Raw genomic sequence first — 19,014 nt, forward strand, 5'->3', positions numbered from 1 at the left:
GTTTGTCAGTTAATGTAGATCTAGAAATTATGCAGAGCTGTGGGCCCCCTGGGACAAGATTGACAACCACTGGTTAAGGCAGACAACATAGATCTTGGATGTCATCATCCAAATAAGGTCATAATTCAGGCCATGTCAAATAGTTTCTTTTCAAAGGGTTCTGTGAAGCTATGCATGCAAAGTCATGTCCAAGAAATTATGAGAATTAAAACTTTGTCACATGACTAAACATATTGAAGAACTGAAACTAATTTGGGCACTCTTTCTACATAAAATAACAAAATAAAAATGAAGCTTTGTGTTTATTTGTGTATATAATAGGCCTTCGAAGTGCTCTCTGAAACTAGGCCAGGGACAGCTTGAATCAGTGAAATGAGGAAAAAAAAACATTTTATCATAGAGCTATACCAAATGCATCCTTGGAAAGGTCTTGACCTGGGGAATAACATATGTGAGTGTAAAGATTCTACATGGCTCATGCTTTCTAAATTCTGACCTTTGAACCTTAACATTTTACCATTTTTGAAAGCTTTTAATCCAGCAACAAGAATGTCTACAGATGTGAGACCAATAGTTATACACAGTTCTGGACCTCACTTATCACATGAGTATAGTCACTACTGGGCACCATCCGAAAGTGCAGTACAAATAGCCCATAAGCAATTTTCACCCATTTAACAATTAGACTTTAAAAATCTGACAACACTAATATTTTCCCCACCCCTTAAAACCCCTAGGAGTACCATCAGTTTTATATTACCACCTTCTAATTATGGTGAATATACCAATGTATTTAAAGACTACAATTCCCAGCAGAGACACGCCCTTGAACTTTTTACTAAGCATGCAAATAGGTGTCCATATTTGAAGTTCTTCAGACTTAAATTAGGGTTAGGGCTATAAAATGTATTTATACTATGCGTTTCAATAACCTACTACAGGTAAAACATACATTATACTATATAGCGAGGACGACAGTTTATTGGTGATATTGTAGAGCCTACAGCAGTCTCCAATGTGCTTATAAACTACAACATCCAGAGTAACGCGCCATAGAGCTTCGTACAAATCAGCCATAATACTTGTAGTTCTTCCGGTTTTCAGAGCGTGAATATGGTTATACAGATTAACTATTTATATATCAACGATATTTTAGTTTAAACAGCCGAAACATAAAGTATTATTTTGTTTACATGTTCAGGTCGGCGGGTGTTACTGTACACTTCAAATAGCGATCTTATATTAAACAGTACCACAACAATAAATACTTTCAAAAGCTGCAATGTCTACTCTCCAGACAAAGACTTTCAGTTCACAATCGTTGTCAACTAGTGACAAAAATGGTTTAATGCTAGTATATAATAGTGATCCAGATAAGTAGCCTATATTTATAATTATCATCTCTAATTGGCATTTCAAAACCATCCACTTAAAACAACCTGAGGCAAATTTATTTCTTTGGTCTACTTTTTCATAACCATGTCACCGTTATATTGTGTTTGGAATTAATATGATGTATGGAATAGTAAAAACAAAAAGGATGATCTTTTGCAATATTTGTGGTTCTTCACAAAGATACAGGTAAAAGAGACCAAACGCTTATTTATTGCTTAATTATTCACTAGAAGCTTAAAGAGTGATCAAAGAAATGCATTATTGAGATGCACAACAAATTTAAATGATGCAGCCTTTGGCAAATTGACCACATGTAGGTGCAGAGAAATGCATGATATATTTAGGAATCCTCAATTGGAGTCTTAACACTGGTGGTGGTGGTGATGAAGAGGTGAATAGCAATGCTCAAGCTCCTGATGAACACGCACTGGAAGGATACCTAGGAGCTTAAAGCAATGAGGACTGTCTGCAGATGGAAATGGGGTGAAAGAGAGTTGCATCGCTTTACCCTGAAATGACAACTGACTACAGCAGAGAGTAACATACGATGAGAGTAAGATATGATTGGTTTAGGAAGTAACAACATAGAATAGCATATAGTGCAATGTATAATCATGAAATAAAACATGTTTCTGAAGATCTTTCTGTTTTAGCCTTTTTTTTTAGCATTTTGAGATTAAACTCCATTCGTAGTGGGTAGCACTGGTGCCTCACAACAAGAAGGTCCCCGGTTTGAGCCCAGACTAGGTCAGGTGGCCTTTCTGTGTGGAGTTTACATGTTCTCCCTGTGTCAGCATGAATTTACTCCGGTTTCCTCCCAAAGTCCAAAAACATGCTAGTTAGGCAAATCGGAAATGTCAAATTGTCCCTCTCACCATGAAAATAGCCATAGATGCTGGAATGGCGTAAAGAATAATAAAGAAACTCCATGCGTCACATTTCTTGAATTTCTTGAACATTTCCACCTTTTTTACCAATTCATAAGGAAAATATGACTTCAAATGCAGCACAGAAAATTTTAATAAATAGTCAGAAACCAAAAAGGAATTTTAGTGTAATACAATATTTAATTATTTTTATTAATTTGGAGAGAATCCTTTGGCTGCCAGGGATGGGTCCAAATCTCATCACTAAAACAGAAGAGAAAGTGTGGAGCACAAATTATAACATGTCTTTTATAAATATATGTTTCTTTTTTTGTCATTTGTAAAAAAACAAACAAAGTTAAAGTGAATAAATAAATAAATAAATAAATAAATGCATGCATTAATTGATAAAGCAAGCAAACAGAATATTACATACTATACTGGACAGGGCTCCCAGTCCACCAAAATGTCTCTTTGCCCTATTAAGGAAACAACAAAACAAAAAAGAAGCAAACACATGAATTTCATTTTTAGCATGATGTTTAGATTATGTTTGGCTATAGGCATTAATTTTAACTAACACAGTGGGTCACTGTTGATATTTACAGCATCTGATCATGGATTTTTATGTTCCTTCTTAGCCTGTAATTCAAAAAGACTAAACACAGAAAGTATCTACCTAACAATTATGATGTCAATCTTATTTATTACCCACAAGGAAGTATTTGAATCCTATATTAGACTCTGCATATGGTCTACACCAGTGGTTTTCAATCTTGTCCTAGGGCAGTGGTTCTCAATTCCAGTCCTTGGGACCCCCCTCCAGAATGTTTTAGATGTCTCCTCATATGAAACACCTGATTTCACTCATCAGGCTCCTTAATTAACACACTAACAAGCTGATGAACTGAATCAGGTGTTTCATATAAGGAGACATCTAAAACATTCTGGAGGGGGGTCCCGAGGACTGGAATTGAGAACCACTGTCCTAGGGGACCCACAGCTCTGCATATTTTGTATGTCTCCCTTAACTGACACACCCAGTTCTGTTCATGGATCTCTCCCTTAATGAGCTGATCATCTGAATCAGGTGTGTTAGATAAGGGAAACATGCAAAATGTGCAGGGCAGTGGGTCCCCTAGGACAAGATTGAAAACCACTGGTCTACACTATGCATTTCTTTTATGACTGTCTAACCTTTGTGACTGTTGTAAGTAGTTAGAGAAATAAGCAATAGAACTATAACAAATAACCAGGGGTAAAAATAGCAATGTCAACACACTGATAAAAGCATCAATGTTTACGTACACTTACTCCATTTAAGATTTTTTCTTATCAGGCATAAGCTTTGGTCCACCTGTAGGATAGAAGATTACAGTCCAGTCATATATCCACTAAGAAAAAACTCATTAATAAAAAAGACAAAATGCTTAGTTGTAATGTGTGCCTGGTACTAAACATGGGCATCAGAAACAAAAAAATGTGGGTGGGTCTAAAATATTTACTGGGGTAGATACCATTTTCTTGTATTCTGGTGCATTTTAATAAATAAAAAATGCTTTTATAACCTAAAAGCTTTGTTTAGCGTGTTGTGTTGTGGAAGTGCATCATGCAAAGTAGTAAAAACAAAAACAAAATGGAGTTTAATTTATAGGGACTCTAAATTAGACAAGCGAAACGGATTTGAGGAAGCAGCAACTAAAACGTGGGACGCAGTTGAATTTATTAAGGCATTACTCTAGTGCAGTGTTTTTCAACCCTGGTCCTGGAGGACCTCCTTCCAGAATGTTTTAGATGTCTCCCTAATCAACACACCTGTTTTAACTTATCAGCTTGTTAGGGAGACATTCTGGAAGGAGGCTGATGAGTTGGTTCAGGTGTTTTAAATAAGGAGACATCTAAAACTTTCTGGAAGGGGGTCCTCCAGGAACAGGGTTGAAGAACACTGCTCTAGTGCAGTGTTTCCCAACCCTGGTCCTCGGGCACCCCTTCCCAGAAAGTTTTAGATGTCTCCTTATTTAAAACACCTGATTCGACTCATCAGCCTCCTTCCAAAATGGTAAACACGCCTCCCTAACAAGCTGATGAGTTAAATCAGGTGTGTTGAATGGGGAGACATCTGGGGCTTTCTGGGAGGGGGTGCCCGGGGACCAGGGTTGGGAAACACTGCTCTAGTGGAATAGACTTGATTGACGGTGCTCTGACAAATGAAAAGACTAAAGGTACATTCACATAAGTGATTTTGTCGCTGTGTGTCGCTCGTCTCTTCAAGAGGTCGTTTGGGGGTGTTTCTAAATCTGGTTGTCATAAACAAATGAGTAACGCCCACTCCAGTAACTGATAAGAGACGGATGACATGAACTCCACTGCTTCGCTCTTACTGGTAGTTGCTCCAGAAAATCGCTCATCATTTGCACAAAGTTAAGCTGCATTCAGACTAGCAGTAGCAGTGCAATGCGATTTCATTGATTTCAATGGAACTTGGTGACTTCTGGCGACACGACCGACAATGACCGTTGGCTTCTGAATGGGTGTGTCAAATTTGAGACAAGGTTGAGAAAAGTTTAACTTTATACAAATGATGAGCTACTTTCTGGAGTGACTACCAATAAGAGCAAAGCAGTTGAGTTCCTGTCATCCATCTGTAGTCAGTTACTGGAGTGGACGTTAATCATTTGTTTATGACAACCAGATTTAGACACTCCCCTAACGACCTATTTGAAAGAGACGAGCGGCACATAGTAACAAAGTCACATGTAATATGTATGAGGCTTTAAACTTTTCTTAAATTTGTCGTCCGGCTGGACATGCCCAATCTGGTCGCAAAGGTCACTGTCGCTCGTGTCATTGAGCTGGCATTGAAATTAATGAGATCGCTTCGCTCTGCGCTAGTCACTGCTAGTCTGAATGCAGCTATATGCACTAAGTTTAAGATTAAGATGCATTCTGGTCGATCGGATTACAAGTGGACTACACTAAACACAGGTTTAAACAGTGTTCAAAACGTTTTGGGCTCATCCACTTTCGACCACATTCAGAGGTAGGCTTTCATTTTGTGAGCATGTAAAAGTTGTGCAAGCTTATTTCATCAACGGCTCTGAAAAATCAGAAAAAGCTCTTACATAAACGTGTACAAAACACTGTGCAGCATGTTTACTAACACCACAAGCAGCAGACTTTGACATAATATTAGTTTGCGTCAATTTAAACCCGCCAATTCTCCCGCTCACTTTTAAACGAAAGCAGAGGGACTCGCTCAGTTTCTCACAGTAATTAGGATGAAGTGGTCGAAAGTGGACAAAACAGATCAAGTCATGTCAAGGTTTATTTATATAGCACAGATTTAACACAACTGTAGTGTGTTAATCCATCTGTAAAACAGATCAATTTAAATACCACCAATAATTACTCTACAAACATTATTTACATACCTGGCTTTTTCTTTTTGCGACAGAGTGCAAGATATGTGACTGTGGCTGACCATGTGTAGACACCTGTGGGTTTGAAGAAAGAAAATTACTCATTAACCAAATAAACCTTTAACTTCTTATTTCAAATACTGGACAATCACAACATCACTGTGCGGCAGTACATGTATAAGTGTGAAGTACATGTATAGTTATTGTGATTTAAAGTTTTAAGTTAAGTGTTTATAAACAAGGACATTAAGGATCTACTTAAGGATACTTAATATCTTCTGTTACTGGATTAAAAAAAAATAGCCTTTTGTTATGGGTGATCTATAAGCAATGTAACTGTGTTTCAGCTGGTGCCAAGAGTTTGCTTTACTTTTAAAAATGTCTATAGTGTATTGCATGCACAAAAAATGAAGCATGACCAAAATCAAATCTACTTTATGGTTGATCTGAGTGGCAAAATATTCTGGTGCGGCTGAACAGATTTATACAACGTTACATGTCATCTTGTAAATACAGATTAGTGCTGTCAATCTTCCTCTGTTATCCCATTCAAAGTACATTTCATAGTATTTTTAATATTCAAATTATCCCAATATATTGAAATCTTAAAATGTAGCCTAGTCACAGGCCTGTAATAAGCACATCTAATCATTCAATTGTGTCTTTATGAAACAAGAAAAACTATGACCATATTTAACACCTACAGCTACAAGTATACGTGTAATAATTGACTCCGGTCCTTTGAATTATTTGAAAATAATGTACACCTGCGGTGTGATACTTCACTTTGCATCATGCCACATTACCACCTTGAATGTGCATTATTTTTGAATATTCAACTGCCCGTCATCAATTATTCCTAACGTAAAACACATATAAATAGTAATTTTGCACTTAAAAATGACAATCCACATTGTGTGTTTTTTGATGTCTTGATGACACATGACAAAGACACCTATTTTAATGTCAGAAAACCCTATAACATGACATGTTTGAGTTCATTTTCGCAACTTGATTTCATGCGTCCTGCAATGTGACCATTTCACATGCACACAATGCAATGTTGATGGTGAAAATATATCAGCCTTAACCTGAATAAAGCTCTATGGGAAAAACACTGGACAACAGGTAGTGTTAAGGTAACCCATAGGTTAAATATTTGAAACCCAGATATAAATGGCAACTCTTAAAATCTGTCTTAATTACCTTGTCCCTCTGTAGTGGTCGCCTGCTCCACCATGTTTGTCATCTCTCCCAGTTGTTGCATTCTCCAGTGGGTCACAGGGTGTGAGGTGCAGTGTAACCAGCTGATCATAATGCCACTGGAATCCTGGCTCCAACCTGTGCAGGTTAAATCATATGGATGTTATAAAACTTAAGACTTTAAAGGGATAGTTGACCAAAAAATGAAAATTCTGTTATAATTTTTGATCCTCATGTTGTTCTAAACCTTTATGAATTGTATTTCTTCTGTTAAACACACTTTGTGTTCATTAGAAAAAAGAATCCCTTTAAACATGGGATTGGGCTGTACCTCTTAAGTGTTTGAATCATATGGTCTAATTTTTCCAAACCAGATTTATTGGCACTTTAGATTAGAGCTGAGGTAATGATAGACTATTGGATGTATTAGATATGTGCAAATCTATATTTAATTGATTCTATAGGACCATAACAAATACAATATATCTTTTGATCAGGAAAAAACAGAGTGCTTATATATTATCAATTCAAAGAATAACACCAAGTGTGATGTTTGTTTAAAGAAAAATGTATGCTTTACGCTTTCAAGTTAGCAGCAGCGTAAGTGTATGATGTCTCAAGCCAACATTTGATGGTTTCCTTTTTTGTGTTATTTCTGCTAATGGTCCATCTGCATTGTAAGCTCTACATTTCATATACAAGAGTATAATGAGATTCATTTTCATTTGATTCAATAACTGAGTGACCTAAAAAAGGACTTTACAAATTTCATGGGTCTAATTGATGTGTGTCCCTACAAAAAAATGTTTAAGTCAGTGTGCCTAAACATTAAAAATAATGTTGTATGTGGGCAGAAAACAAATAAAATATGGCTTCTACAAAAAAAAAAACATTCCAAACATAATAATTCCAAAGTTAACATAGTATGTATTCAGGTATATATTGAACCAAGTTAACTAAGGGGCTTTTTACATCTGGTCACTTCATGCGTTTTCTCTGATCGGATAGCTATCTGATCGTAAAAAGACCAGGTGTAAATGCCCTCTGAAACGATTTCGAGACGGATTTAAATCCGATCACTCAAACCACTTCAGGAGGTGGTCTGGGACGCATTTCAGAGAAGTGTAAATGCATCTGGTTGATGAAACCACATAGGTCGCGCTTTACTCCTCCCAAACGTAAACACGTCACTCGCAAGGAAGCTGGAAGAGCACCAAACAAACAAAGATGACACGCCTATTGCTTTATGGAGTGATGACAGCGGGTAAAAAAGCTTCCTAGAATAAATAAAAGAGTCTAATGACAAACTCAAATGATATTAAACAAAGAAATATAACTTTAAGAGAGAGTTTTGTGAATCCTTTCCCATCATGGACCTGCATTAAATCATCGCGCTGTCACTCTCCTGCTGTGCTGTACTGCGTGCTTCAGCTCATGCCGTGCAAGGAGAGACGCGCGTCCCCTGCCCAACATACAGTACAACATACAGTAAGTGCTGCATATTGTTGCGTAAATGTCATCTTAATTTTTTTAAGGCGGAGTAATAAATAGTGTATTTGCATTTTGGGCGGGGGTAAAAGATTGGATGCATATTCGTTTTGCCAAGACGCATTTATGTGGCCAAATGTAAATGAAACGGTTTTAACAAATCAGATAGCTATCCGATCAGAGAAAACACATGAAGTGACCAGGTGTAAAAAGGCCCTATGGGTACCAAATCCCATCCGCTTGTTTGTCTGACATCACACAGCACCGCTTCCGGGTCCAAAAGCTCATCAGATGCTGAGGATACAACAAAAATACTGATATACAATCACAATTCTAACCTCTCTCTCTATGTGGACATCCCAGATGATTGTTCAGTCATTACAAGGGTAGTGCTGCGAGCCTGGAGAATGTAGTGCACAGTGTGAGTTTATAAAAGCTTAGCTTAAATGCGTGAAATCAATAAACTACTATGTTGTAAATGTCTGTTTAGATTTCCCTCAAAATAAGTTACCGTTTTTATTTTTTACATTTTCTAGGTTGATAGAAGCACTGGGGACCCAGTTATAGCACTTATACATGGAAAAAGTCAGATTTTCATGATATGTCCCCTTTAAGATTTTAATATTGATCAAATCTTTTGCCTACTCAACACAAGCTGTGAACTGTGACTTTAAAAATACAGTGCATGCATCTCACCTTCACAAAAGATATTCATAAAAATAACCGATCTTCTGAAGGTAGTCCTGGGCATAGGCGATGATCTCTCACACTTAATATTTTGCTTCTTGGTCTCCTTTTCACGAAGCAGAACTGGCTTATATCCAGTAGCATGGAGTTTTTAAGCTGCAATGACAACATTGTGTATTTACTGAATGGAATATTGGTTAATGTCATTCAGGATATTTTTTACTTCATGGTGAGTTTAGCTTTTGCATAACCAAGTATGTGAAAACAGGAAAGAGTAATACATTAAAAGAAAACAGCAAAAACATAAATGACATCATAAGGTTATAATAGAACTTTCTGTAACATTAGTAGGTTTGGCTGGTAACTATTGTGCAATTGGACAGTGACAATCTTCTGTATTAATTTATTCAAAATAAAGGCCAAACGTTAATCATTAAATGGGTTGCTTTGGATGAACTACAGAATCTACAATAGTAGTAAGCATGCAGTCTATTTGTTAATTGTCATTCACCGAATTCCCAAGTGTCACTTATATTTTGTTGTGGTAGATAATTTAGGACTGTGATGTGTTAAAGTGAAAATGTGTTTACTGAAGAGAATTGCCACTAAAAAAAAACAATATATTAAAAGAGATATACAAGAATATGTAAGAAATTCTACTTACTAGGGCTGCACGATAAATCACATGTTATTTTCATGCGCATCTCGTCAGTAAAGCCAGTTCTTTGATTAGTAGTACACCAACATCACCTGTTTTCAGATGGAGCAGCATTTACTACACAAAGCCATAGTTCACTGACAACCAGGGCAATTTCGCACTAATTATCGCCTACGAGTGCGATATGGCCCAGCTTGCCAGTGAACTATGGCTTTGTGCAGCAAACAATGGCTCTTAAAAGTGCCTTTGGGTTTATAAAATAAGCAACGTTAAATCTAAGTTGTGACAGGTGATTCGATTGACAGGATCTGCAGGGAGAACAGAAAATGTTTATTATGTAGTGTAAATTAACTCTAATATAAGGCTTAAATAGTGTACCCCAGGGGTGTCCAACCCTGCTCCCGGCGATCGACCGCCCCGCGAAGCCCAGCCCCAACCCAAATCAAACACACCTGAAGGACCTAATCAAGGACTTCAAGAGTACTTGAAAATTGAAGGCAGGTGTGTTTGATTAGAGTTGGACCTGAACTCTGCAAGATAGTCGATCGCCATGACCAGTATTGGACACCCCTGGTGTACCCCAATAGTGGGGATTCCTATTGTCTTACAAATATTATAAGACAAATATTAAAACTTTAGACTATATTAAGCTCACACAATAAAGCAATGACCACGTTAAGTTACCCTAAAGGTTGATAACTTAAACTAGGTTAACGTTAGCTTATTAATGGGACTTTAATTCTCTAACACGTAACGTTAGACTTCCCTTGCGAAAATTAACCATTGTTTTACTACAGTTAAGAAATAACCATGAATTTGAAAAAAAAAAGTTAAACCATGTTTGGTTTAGTAAAACCATTTTGCAAATAATCGATACACAAACCATATTTACTACACTTTTACCACAAAAACATGGTTAATTTTCGTACGGGTATGGCAATGTCAGCCTAATGCCAAAAGAAAAGCGTGAATTATAACATTTAAACAAATAGTGAACTTAAACGAAAGCATCGCGACTTACCTGGACAGTCATTTTCGAGTAATGAGAGAATCCCTGTCACGAGTACCGAAGAAGAAATCACCCAATAGCAAAGAGGACTGGCTCAGAATCCATAGCAACGGAAGCAGAGAGGATTCTGGGAAATGCAGGCGTCCGAAACTGACTTATTTCTTTTTTACAATCAAAGTAGAAACAATCAAAATTAATGGCCATAACATCGTATTGTTGAATTATCAAGCACACGTTAGTGTTCATGTGTTGAGAAAATATTGTGATCTGCAGCGGGCCCACATTGTAGTTTTAGCTGGTGCCTTCACCATAGTAGATGTCGATAAGGCTCATGGGTACTGTAGTATCTTGTATTTGACACACGAAACCGATAAAAAAAATCAATATTTCTAAAAAAAAAACGGCAACATTTGGAAACGATTGCAGTAGCAAAACTCTGCAGTCTCGTAAATTAACAATTATGTACAGCTGACGATGGTTTACAAAGGCGATCATCATGCAGAATATTAAACAAATAAAAAAGGATAAACATCTCCTGATTAAATGTTGAGTAGCGCTTAAAGTGTAATCAATTAATGACAAATAAAGTAAAACAATAAAGCTCCCGGGTATATACTATTGCAATACATTAGATTAAATTCGTGCTTAAAACACGAAAAAATAATAGGACAAAAAAACGTGGTGCAGGCACGAAAATTACTTCTATCGAAAATAATAAAATATCCTACCTTAATTAAACATACAGCAAATATACAGTCCTGTAAACATGTCATTTTAATGTAGACCAAAAATATGTAAAAAGAGAGTCGTTATTCCGCTTCAGACGGGTTTCTGCCCCACGAAAATGTATAGTCACCGCACAAATGAAAAGAGCCGCACGCTACTGCAAAAACACATTTGAACCATAAAATCAATCGCCTAAAACATACTTTGCAACGCAGGCATGAATACCCCCATTTCGTCAAAATCCAAAGATGAAGGATTTGGATTCAAATATCGGACGACCCTTCTACGTTGTCAAGCGACGAATTGGGGGGTACCCTCAACGTCAGCTTATAGACGTGAGGGGGAATGACCAACTGTGCGTGAACGAAAATAATAAAATATCCTAAGTTAATTAAGGCATGTTTTAAACATACAGCAAATACAGCCCTGTAAATATGTCATTTTATTGTAGACCAAATATATATAAAAGAGAGAGAGAAAAGTCGTGATACACCGGTTCAGACAAGGGTTTCCGCCCCACGAAAATGTTTGGTCACCGCATCAATAATGATTGTAACCGTATATTGGCGCCGCACGCTTGTGAAAAATGCACATTTGCAGCATAAAATCAATCGCCTAAAACCATATTGCGCAAGATGAGGGGTTTGCATTCAAATCGATAGGACGACCCTCTACGTTTTCAAGCGACGAATAGGGGGTACCCTCAACGTCGGCTATGAACGTGAGGGGGTCATGACCAAACGGCAGTATGTGAAGAATAGGGTGTGAGACTGTGTTGACTTTACTTGTTCTATTTCTGATAAATACTGGGCATAAAATATATATTCAACATTCTGTGCAAATCTTCCATCTGCATGCATAATCCTATTGTTAAAATATCGCGACAGTGTTAACCTTTGGACACGACTGTTACAATAAGTTGAAGAACCGTTAGGAAATAAAACAGGAAAACATTTAGCCTCATTTGTTTCATCTGCAAGCATTTTAACTGGATAATTCCCTTCAGATGGGGCGACACTCAAAATACTATCCGAATATTGGTCCAGAACTTCTTGCCCAATATCAACTGGCTGTAAACATGTGTCCATAAACACACAGTGTTGTTGTCTATCATGTAACCCCTCTTCAACATTTTCATTTTCTACTTCACTCTCTGGAATAATGTCATCCTCTACATGATCTTGCTTACTTAACTCATTTATCCAATCCTGATTAAATTCAATATCAGAATAATACTTGTTATATTGTTTTAAATAACACAATGCTTGTTTAATATTTGCAGTATCAACATATTGATACTTATAATGACCTTTATATGTCAACTTGCGTTTTAACTTCACACATACCAGTGACCCTTCACCTTCTGTTCTAGGCAAAACATTTGTTGTGTTTTTAACATTAGCTGGGACACAAGTAATAGGGCCATGAACCCCATTTTGACCGCCTTTTGGTAATGCTAACATTTTCATAAATGGAATATGTAATGAAATCAAATGTTGTTCTAGACTATTGAGACAACGCAATTCTTCGGGTATGGGTTGCAATTCCAAATTGTTTACAGCACTTTCTGCTGGCATTTCACTTTTATTTATCTTATAATGACAAGTAAAACAAATCCATAGCTGTCCTTTACTTGATGTTTTTAATCCACATGGAACAGGACATTCATTACCACACTTATGCAAAAAGTGCTCTGTTATACACTTGTTAGCTACCACCAACATTGCTGGATTTTTATTATAAGAATCTCTTTTACAACATAACACCTGCTGCTTAAAAAACAGTCGATGACAAACACAGCAAACAAATTCTAAACCAGAACTAACCTTATCGTCAAATAGTTTTTTGACAAACTCAGAATCCTTTTTGTTTACCTTTAGCAGCTTTTTCCTTTTATCATTACTTTTTTGTACACTTCCTTTATGCAATGCATTGTTCTGATACTTTAATTTATGGCATTGTTTTAGTAAATTTCTGTGATTTTCATTAGTCCGGTATTTCATAATGTTGTATTTCTTCATTCTACTCCTATATTGCACACTCTCACGATACTTTAACCTATTGTATTCATTCATCTTGCGCTTGTATTGTTCATTGGTACGATACTTTAACTTATTGTACTCATTCACCTTAAGCTTGTATGCCTTGTTATCACGATACTTTAACTTATTGTACTCATTCACTTTAAGCTTGTATGCCTTGTTATCACGATACTTTTGCTTATTGTACTCATTCACTTTAAGCTTGTGTGCCTTGTTATCACGATACTTCCGCTTGTTGTACTCATGCATCTTAAGCTTGTATTCCTTGTTATCACGATACTTTAGCTTATTGTACTCATTCACCTTAAGCTTGTGTGCCTTGTTATCACGATACTTCAGCTGGTTGTACTCATGCATCTTAAGCTGGTATTCCTTGTTATGACGATACTTTAGCTTATTGTACTCATTCACCTTCAGCTTGTATTCCTTGTTATCACGATACTTTAGCTTATTGTACTCATTCACCTTAAGCTTGTATTCCTTGTTATCACGATACTTTAGCTTATTGTACTCATTCACCTTCAGCTGGTATTCCTTGTTATCACGATACTTTAGCTTATTGTACTCATTCACCTTAAGCTTGTATTCCTTGTTATCACGATACTTCAGCTTATTGTACTCATTCACCTTACATTTGAATTGTTTATTCTCACGATACTTTACCTTACTGTACACATTCATTTTACGCCTATATTGCTCATGATTATGATATTTCACTCTGTTGTATTCATTGACTTTAAAGTTATGTTGTTTGTTTTCTTTATATTTCTTTTTACTTGCTTCCTTTAAAGATTCATTATATAAAACATTTTTATGATATCTTTGCTTATTTAAAGATTTCATCTTTTTTTGGAACTGTTCATTGCTATAATACTTCTGCGTACTTTTGACTCTCTTACATGAGTAATAATTACGAAAGTAGCTTTTCCTCTTTACAGACAAACTGTATCCATCTTTAACATCTGAATCTAGCTTGTCGTGTTTAACATTACTTTGTGCCTTTACTCTTTGCCTTGTACACATATATTTTCCTTCATCCTGTTTACCGTTCTGACACAATTGAAAACACATTGGGCTCTTAGGCTGTCTTACACAAATCACAACATCGTAATGATCATTAAAGTGCTGTAAATATATTCCTTGTTCGCACACTTTATCATCCACACAACTATACTTAAACCACTTCTCATTGTGATATGTATAGATATCTACCCCTAAATAATTAGCAGTTGCTTGAATTTCCACTTCAGTTGCCCATGACCCTACATACTTCATTCTTGAAGTGGACAAATAATCTTCAATAGATGTATATTTACTCTTCAACAAATTTTTGTAATCTGTACTATGCAATTCCATTTCTTTCACAACTGCAAGTCGAACAGCTCTATGAGCTTTTTGTGTATTGCAAACAGCTTGTGACACTGCTCGAAAAAAATTATTGCCATCGACAATAACACTGACTGTTTTACACGGACATCCCAATGGTCCAGTGTCTGCTTGGAAAACCACATCTTCATCATGACATTCTACGTGAAGTAGACTGCTTAATTTTTGTTTTACTTCATGACACAGTGGATTGAAATGAAACGTTCTGTCAATACTCTTTTCAATACAAATTACACCAGAGTTCAAATCACAGTCAGACATTGTTTTTGTATTCTTAGTACTTTCCACAAAGTCCTCTTTCTGTATCTTTACAACTTTACATTCTCTCTCATCTTCCAAACTTTCTAAGCATTTAGATGACCTTTTTTTACCCACTAATTTCTTTCTACCAGTTCCATCACTTTTTGCTTCAGAATCTAGCTTCTCACATTTAACATAACTTTGTACCTTTACACTTTGCTTTGTACACACATAATTCCCTGCATTCTGTTTACTGTTCTGACACAATTGATAACACATCTGGCTCTTAGGTTGTCTTACACAAATCACAACCTCGTAATGATCATTAGAGTGCTGCAAATAAATGCCTTGTTCACACAGTTTATCATTCACACAACTATACTTTAACCACTTCTCATTGTGATATGTATAGATATCTACCCCCAGATAATTAGCAGTTGCTTGAATTTCCACTTCAGTAGCCCATGATCCTACGTACTTCATTCTTGAAGTGGACAAATAATCTTCCATAGAAGTATATTCACATCTCAACATATTCTTGTAATCTGTACTATGCAATTCCATGTCTTTCACTACTGCAAGTCGAACAGCTTTATGAGCATTTTGTGTACCGAACACAGCTTGCGAAATTGCGCGGAAGTAACAGCTTCCGTCTCCAATAATACTCACTGTTTTACACGGACATCCCAAGGGTCCTGTGTCTGCTTGGAAAACAACACTTTCATCAACACATTTTTCATGTAGTAAACTGCTTAATTTTTGCTTCACTTCATGACAAAGTGGATTAAACTGAAATGTTTTGTCAATTCTACTTTGTACACAAATTACATCAGAATTCAAATCACAGTCAGAAATTGTTTTTGTAGTACTTTCCATAAAGTGCTCTTTCTTTGTCTTTACAACTTTACTTTCTCTCTCATCTTCCAAATGTTCTGTGCAATAAGATCTCTCTTTTTTACCCATTTTTTTTTTGTTTTCTGATTGCCTGACAGATACTTTACTACTTTTTTCTGGAATTACATGAAGACCACTTATTTCAAATTCTTTCATTTTACCACCAACACATGCAGCAAAGTTCTCAATATGCTTCAAAACACAGCTCAATGAATTGTAATATACAATCACACTCAACCCATCACTATCAGGAATTCCAGTTGTACTACGTGCATGGGAATCAATCACAGCAAACTGTCCATTTTGCTTAATAATGGCACAGGTATTTCCATTCAATGTTAAAAAGCATGTTTCATATTGTTCAAACATTGTGTCCAGACCATGGACTAAAGGCACACACACACCAGCTGTTATCAAATCTCCATCATTTATATCTACAAATCCAGAAACACATTTGCCATATTCAAATTTGAACCTTTTCTCATTAAACACATATTCACAAGGCAGATCTGGAACACACAACCACTTCTGTGGTTTCGGATCACTAATACAGTTGTTTTCAAGCAAATAACCATACAAGTTATCACCAATAGTTAAGACATTGTCTAAATCTTTTGTTTCCCATGAAAAGACGTTATGTACACTATGCATTGCCATTGCAGCTAAACTAATTGCAACACATTGTTTTCCTGACCACTTCAACCTGCTATCACCTTGATGAAATGATCCACAGACACTCTGTCTTGCATTTGATGTACTGCCTTCTCGTCCTACAACATCACTGTTCACACAAGACAACACATCTGGGGAAGTCACCTCTTTGAACTTGCTATCACCTTGATGAATTGAACCACAGACACTCTGTCTTGCATTTGATGTACTTCTTTCTTGTACAACATCACTGTTCACACATGACAACATATCTGGTAAAGGCACCTCTTTGAACCTGCTATCACCTTGATGAATTAAGCTGCAAACACTCTGTCTTACATTTGATGAACTACTTTCTACTACAACATCATTGTTCACACATGGCAACATATCTGGTAAAGTAACCTCTACATTAATTCCACTTATTCTAAACGTATTAGCACTCAAGCTTTCCATTAAATTATTGACATGCCAAAACAAATCTTGCCAATTTGTGTTGAAAACAACAACTGCTGTACCTATATTTGATCCCAACCCACATGCATCGCGAATATTACAATCTACAACAGCATATACATCCCTGCATCTGATAATTGCACATGTTTGTCTGTTTATCTGTACTAAACAAGATTCATAATTTAGAAAAATCTCTTGAAGTGTCTCATACAATTCTTCATGTCCTCTAGTCAGTGACTGCCCTTCTGAAACTTTACACATTTTATTAAAAATGCAGTATTGCTCACTTAATTTAAAAGGTAAAAGAGTTTTGCCATAACCTTTACATTTAGCTATGTCTTTAACCAGTTTAGTTCCCTCAGCATTAATATCCTCAAGACTTAGTTTCTGCCAGGTGCACACATTATGTATCTTATGTTTTACAATTGAAACTAAACTGCATGCTGCACCTATCACATCCTCATTCACAATTGCGGACTGCATTCGAACTGTATTGCCTACTAATATGGGCAAAACATTTGGACACTTGCAAACAGTGGTATCAGAATCATCTTTCTTACTTTTGTTGATCATTGCCTTTCGCCGCATTCGAAATCTCTTCAACTTAGGCATCTAAAAAAAACCCACACAAAATAACATTACAATAACAGAAATTACACAACTAAAATAGTATTAAAACGAAAACAACTTACAGTAAACCAACAAGTTATTTCTGCTAATAATTTAAACAAATTACTACAATTGATTTAAATACCTGAAAATAAAACATATATTATATACTTTATTTGGAAACCACACACATTCTAAAATGTACATGCAATGAACTTCATTATCATTATCTGTTGAAATAAAGAATACAAGACATTGCACCTCATTAACTTAATGTTAAACTTATTTTATAACTTAAAAAGGTTAACATTTTTATTCATTAAGGCTTTTAACTTATTGCTTGAATACAGTCTTGGAAGAAAAAGTTCATGAATTACCTACAAAAATACACAGCAAAGCAAATTTGAAATACAATTTCATTTATGTGAACACTAATATGATGTGTCAATCAAAGTTCATGTACAATAAAAAAAATTATAATATATTAAAAAGTTTTTTTTTGTACAAAAAACAACATTACTTGTACTACACTGAAAAAAATGATTAATTGAATTTAATCAATTTTTTAAGGTAAGTGGTTGCAATCAATTTATTAAAGCTACATTTAAACAAAAAAGATTAGTAACGTAAAATAAAATATAAAACTTTTGTTTAAATGTAGCTTAAATAAATTGATTGCAACCACTTACCTTAAAAAAATTGATTAAATTCAATGAATCATTTATTTCAGTGTACAATAATAATTATTTTAAGTCAAAACACATTTTCTTGCCTTTTAACATGACCAGAAGCAGAAGCATAAGTCTATTGAATTCCAAATACGACCATTAAATGGATTTTTGAACTTTGGTCTTGTGTAAGGAAACAAACTCACTTCAAAGACTCAAATAATTTAAATATTTTTTTCTACAAAATTACATTACAAACTGCTGCTCAGCTAATAGAATACAGTACAAAATAAATTCTTCATTTCATCAGTATTTAACTTATGTTCACAATTACACTACTACTAGCTACATCCTTTTATTTTTGCAATAAACATCAGCACAAGACCCATTAAGCATACCGTCTAGACTCTAGCCAATTCCAATATACAACCATTAAAGGAATTAACTTTGTAGTGTAAGGGAAATCAATGAAAAAATAAGCTAAATCACTTCAAAAACTCAATAATTTCTATATGCTTGTGTATATTTATTAAATTAGATTAAGATATTTGAACTTTTATTTTTATTCATAACAACACATTACTTAACAAAAATATCCAATAGTAAATTGAAATTAC

At 35.6% G+C, this 19,014-nt stretch overlaps 2 protein-coding genes across 2 annotated transcripts in view; both read right to left on the minus strand.

The window, feature by feature from the left end:
• LOC141365380 (uncharacterized) overlaps positions 1-14,174 on the minus strand; it is a 29,900-nt gene extending 15,726 nt beyond the window's left edge. Inside the window, 1 exon segment of the mRNA XM_073869813.1 lies at positions 12,237-14,174. Within this exon segment, the coding sequence (XP_073725914.1) occupies positions 12,237-14,174 (1,938 nt within the window).
• A 1,610-nt stretch (positions 14,175-15,784) lies between these two features.
• Positions 15,785-18,245, minus strand: LOC141365384 (uncharacterized). Its single transcript, XM_073869853.1, has 2 exons — positions 15,948-18,245; positions 15,785-15,820 (listed from the first exon to the last, which is right to left on the minus strand). Exons 1-2 carry the CDS (start codon positions 17,730-17,732, stop codon positions 15,785-15,787), a joined length of 1,821 nt encoding a protein of 606 aa, XP_073725954.1. The 5' UTR covers positions 17,733-18,245.
• Between the last annotated feature and the right edge of the window lie 769 nt (positions 18,246-19,014).

The sequence above is a fragment of the Misgurnus anguillicaudatus genome, chromosome 1 (assembly GCF_027580225.2).
Source record: "Misgurnus anguillicaudatus chromosome 1, ASM2758022v2, whole genome shotgun sequence".
NCBI classification, from domain to species: Eukaryota; Metazoa; Chordata; class Actinopteri; order Cypriniformes; family Cobitidae; genus Misgurnus; species Misgurnus anguillicaudatus.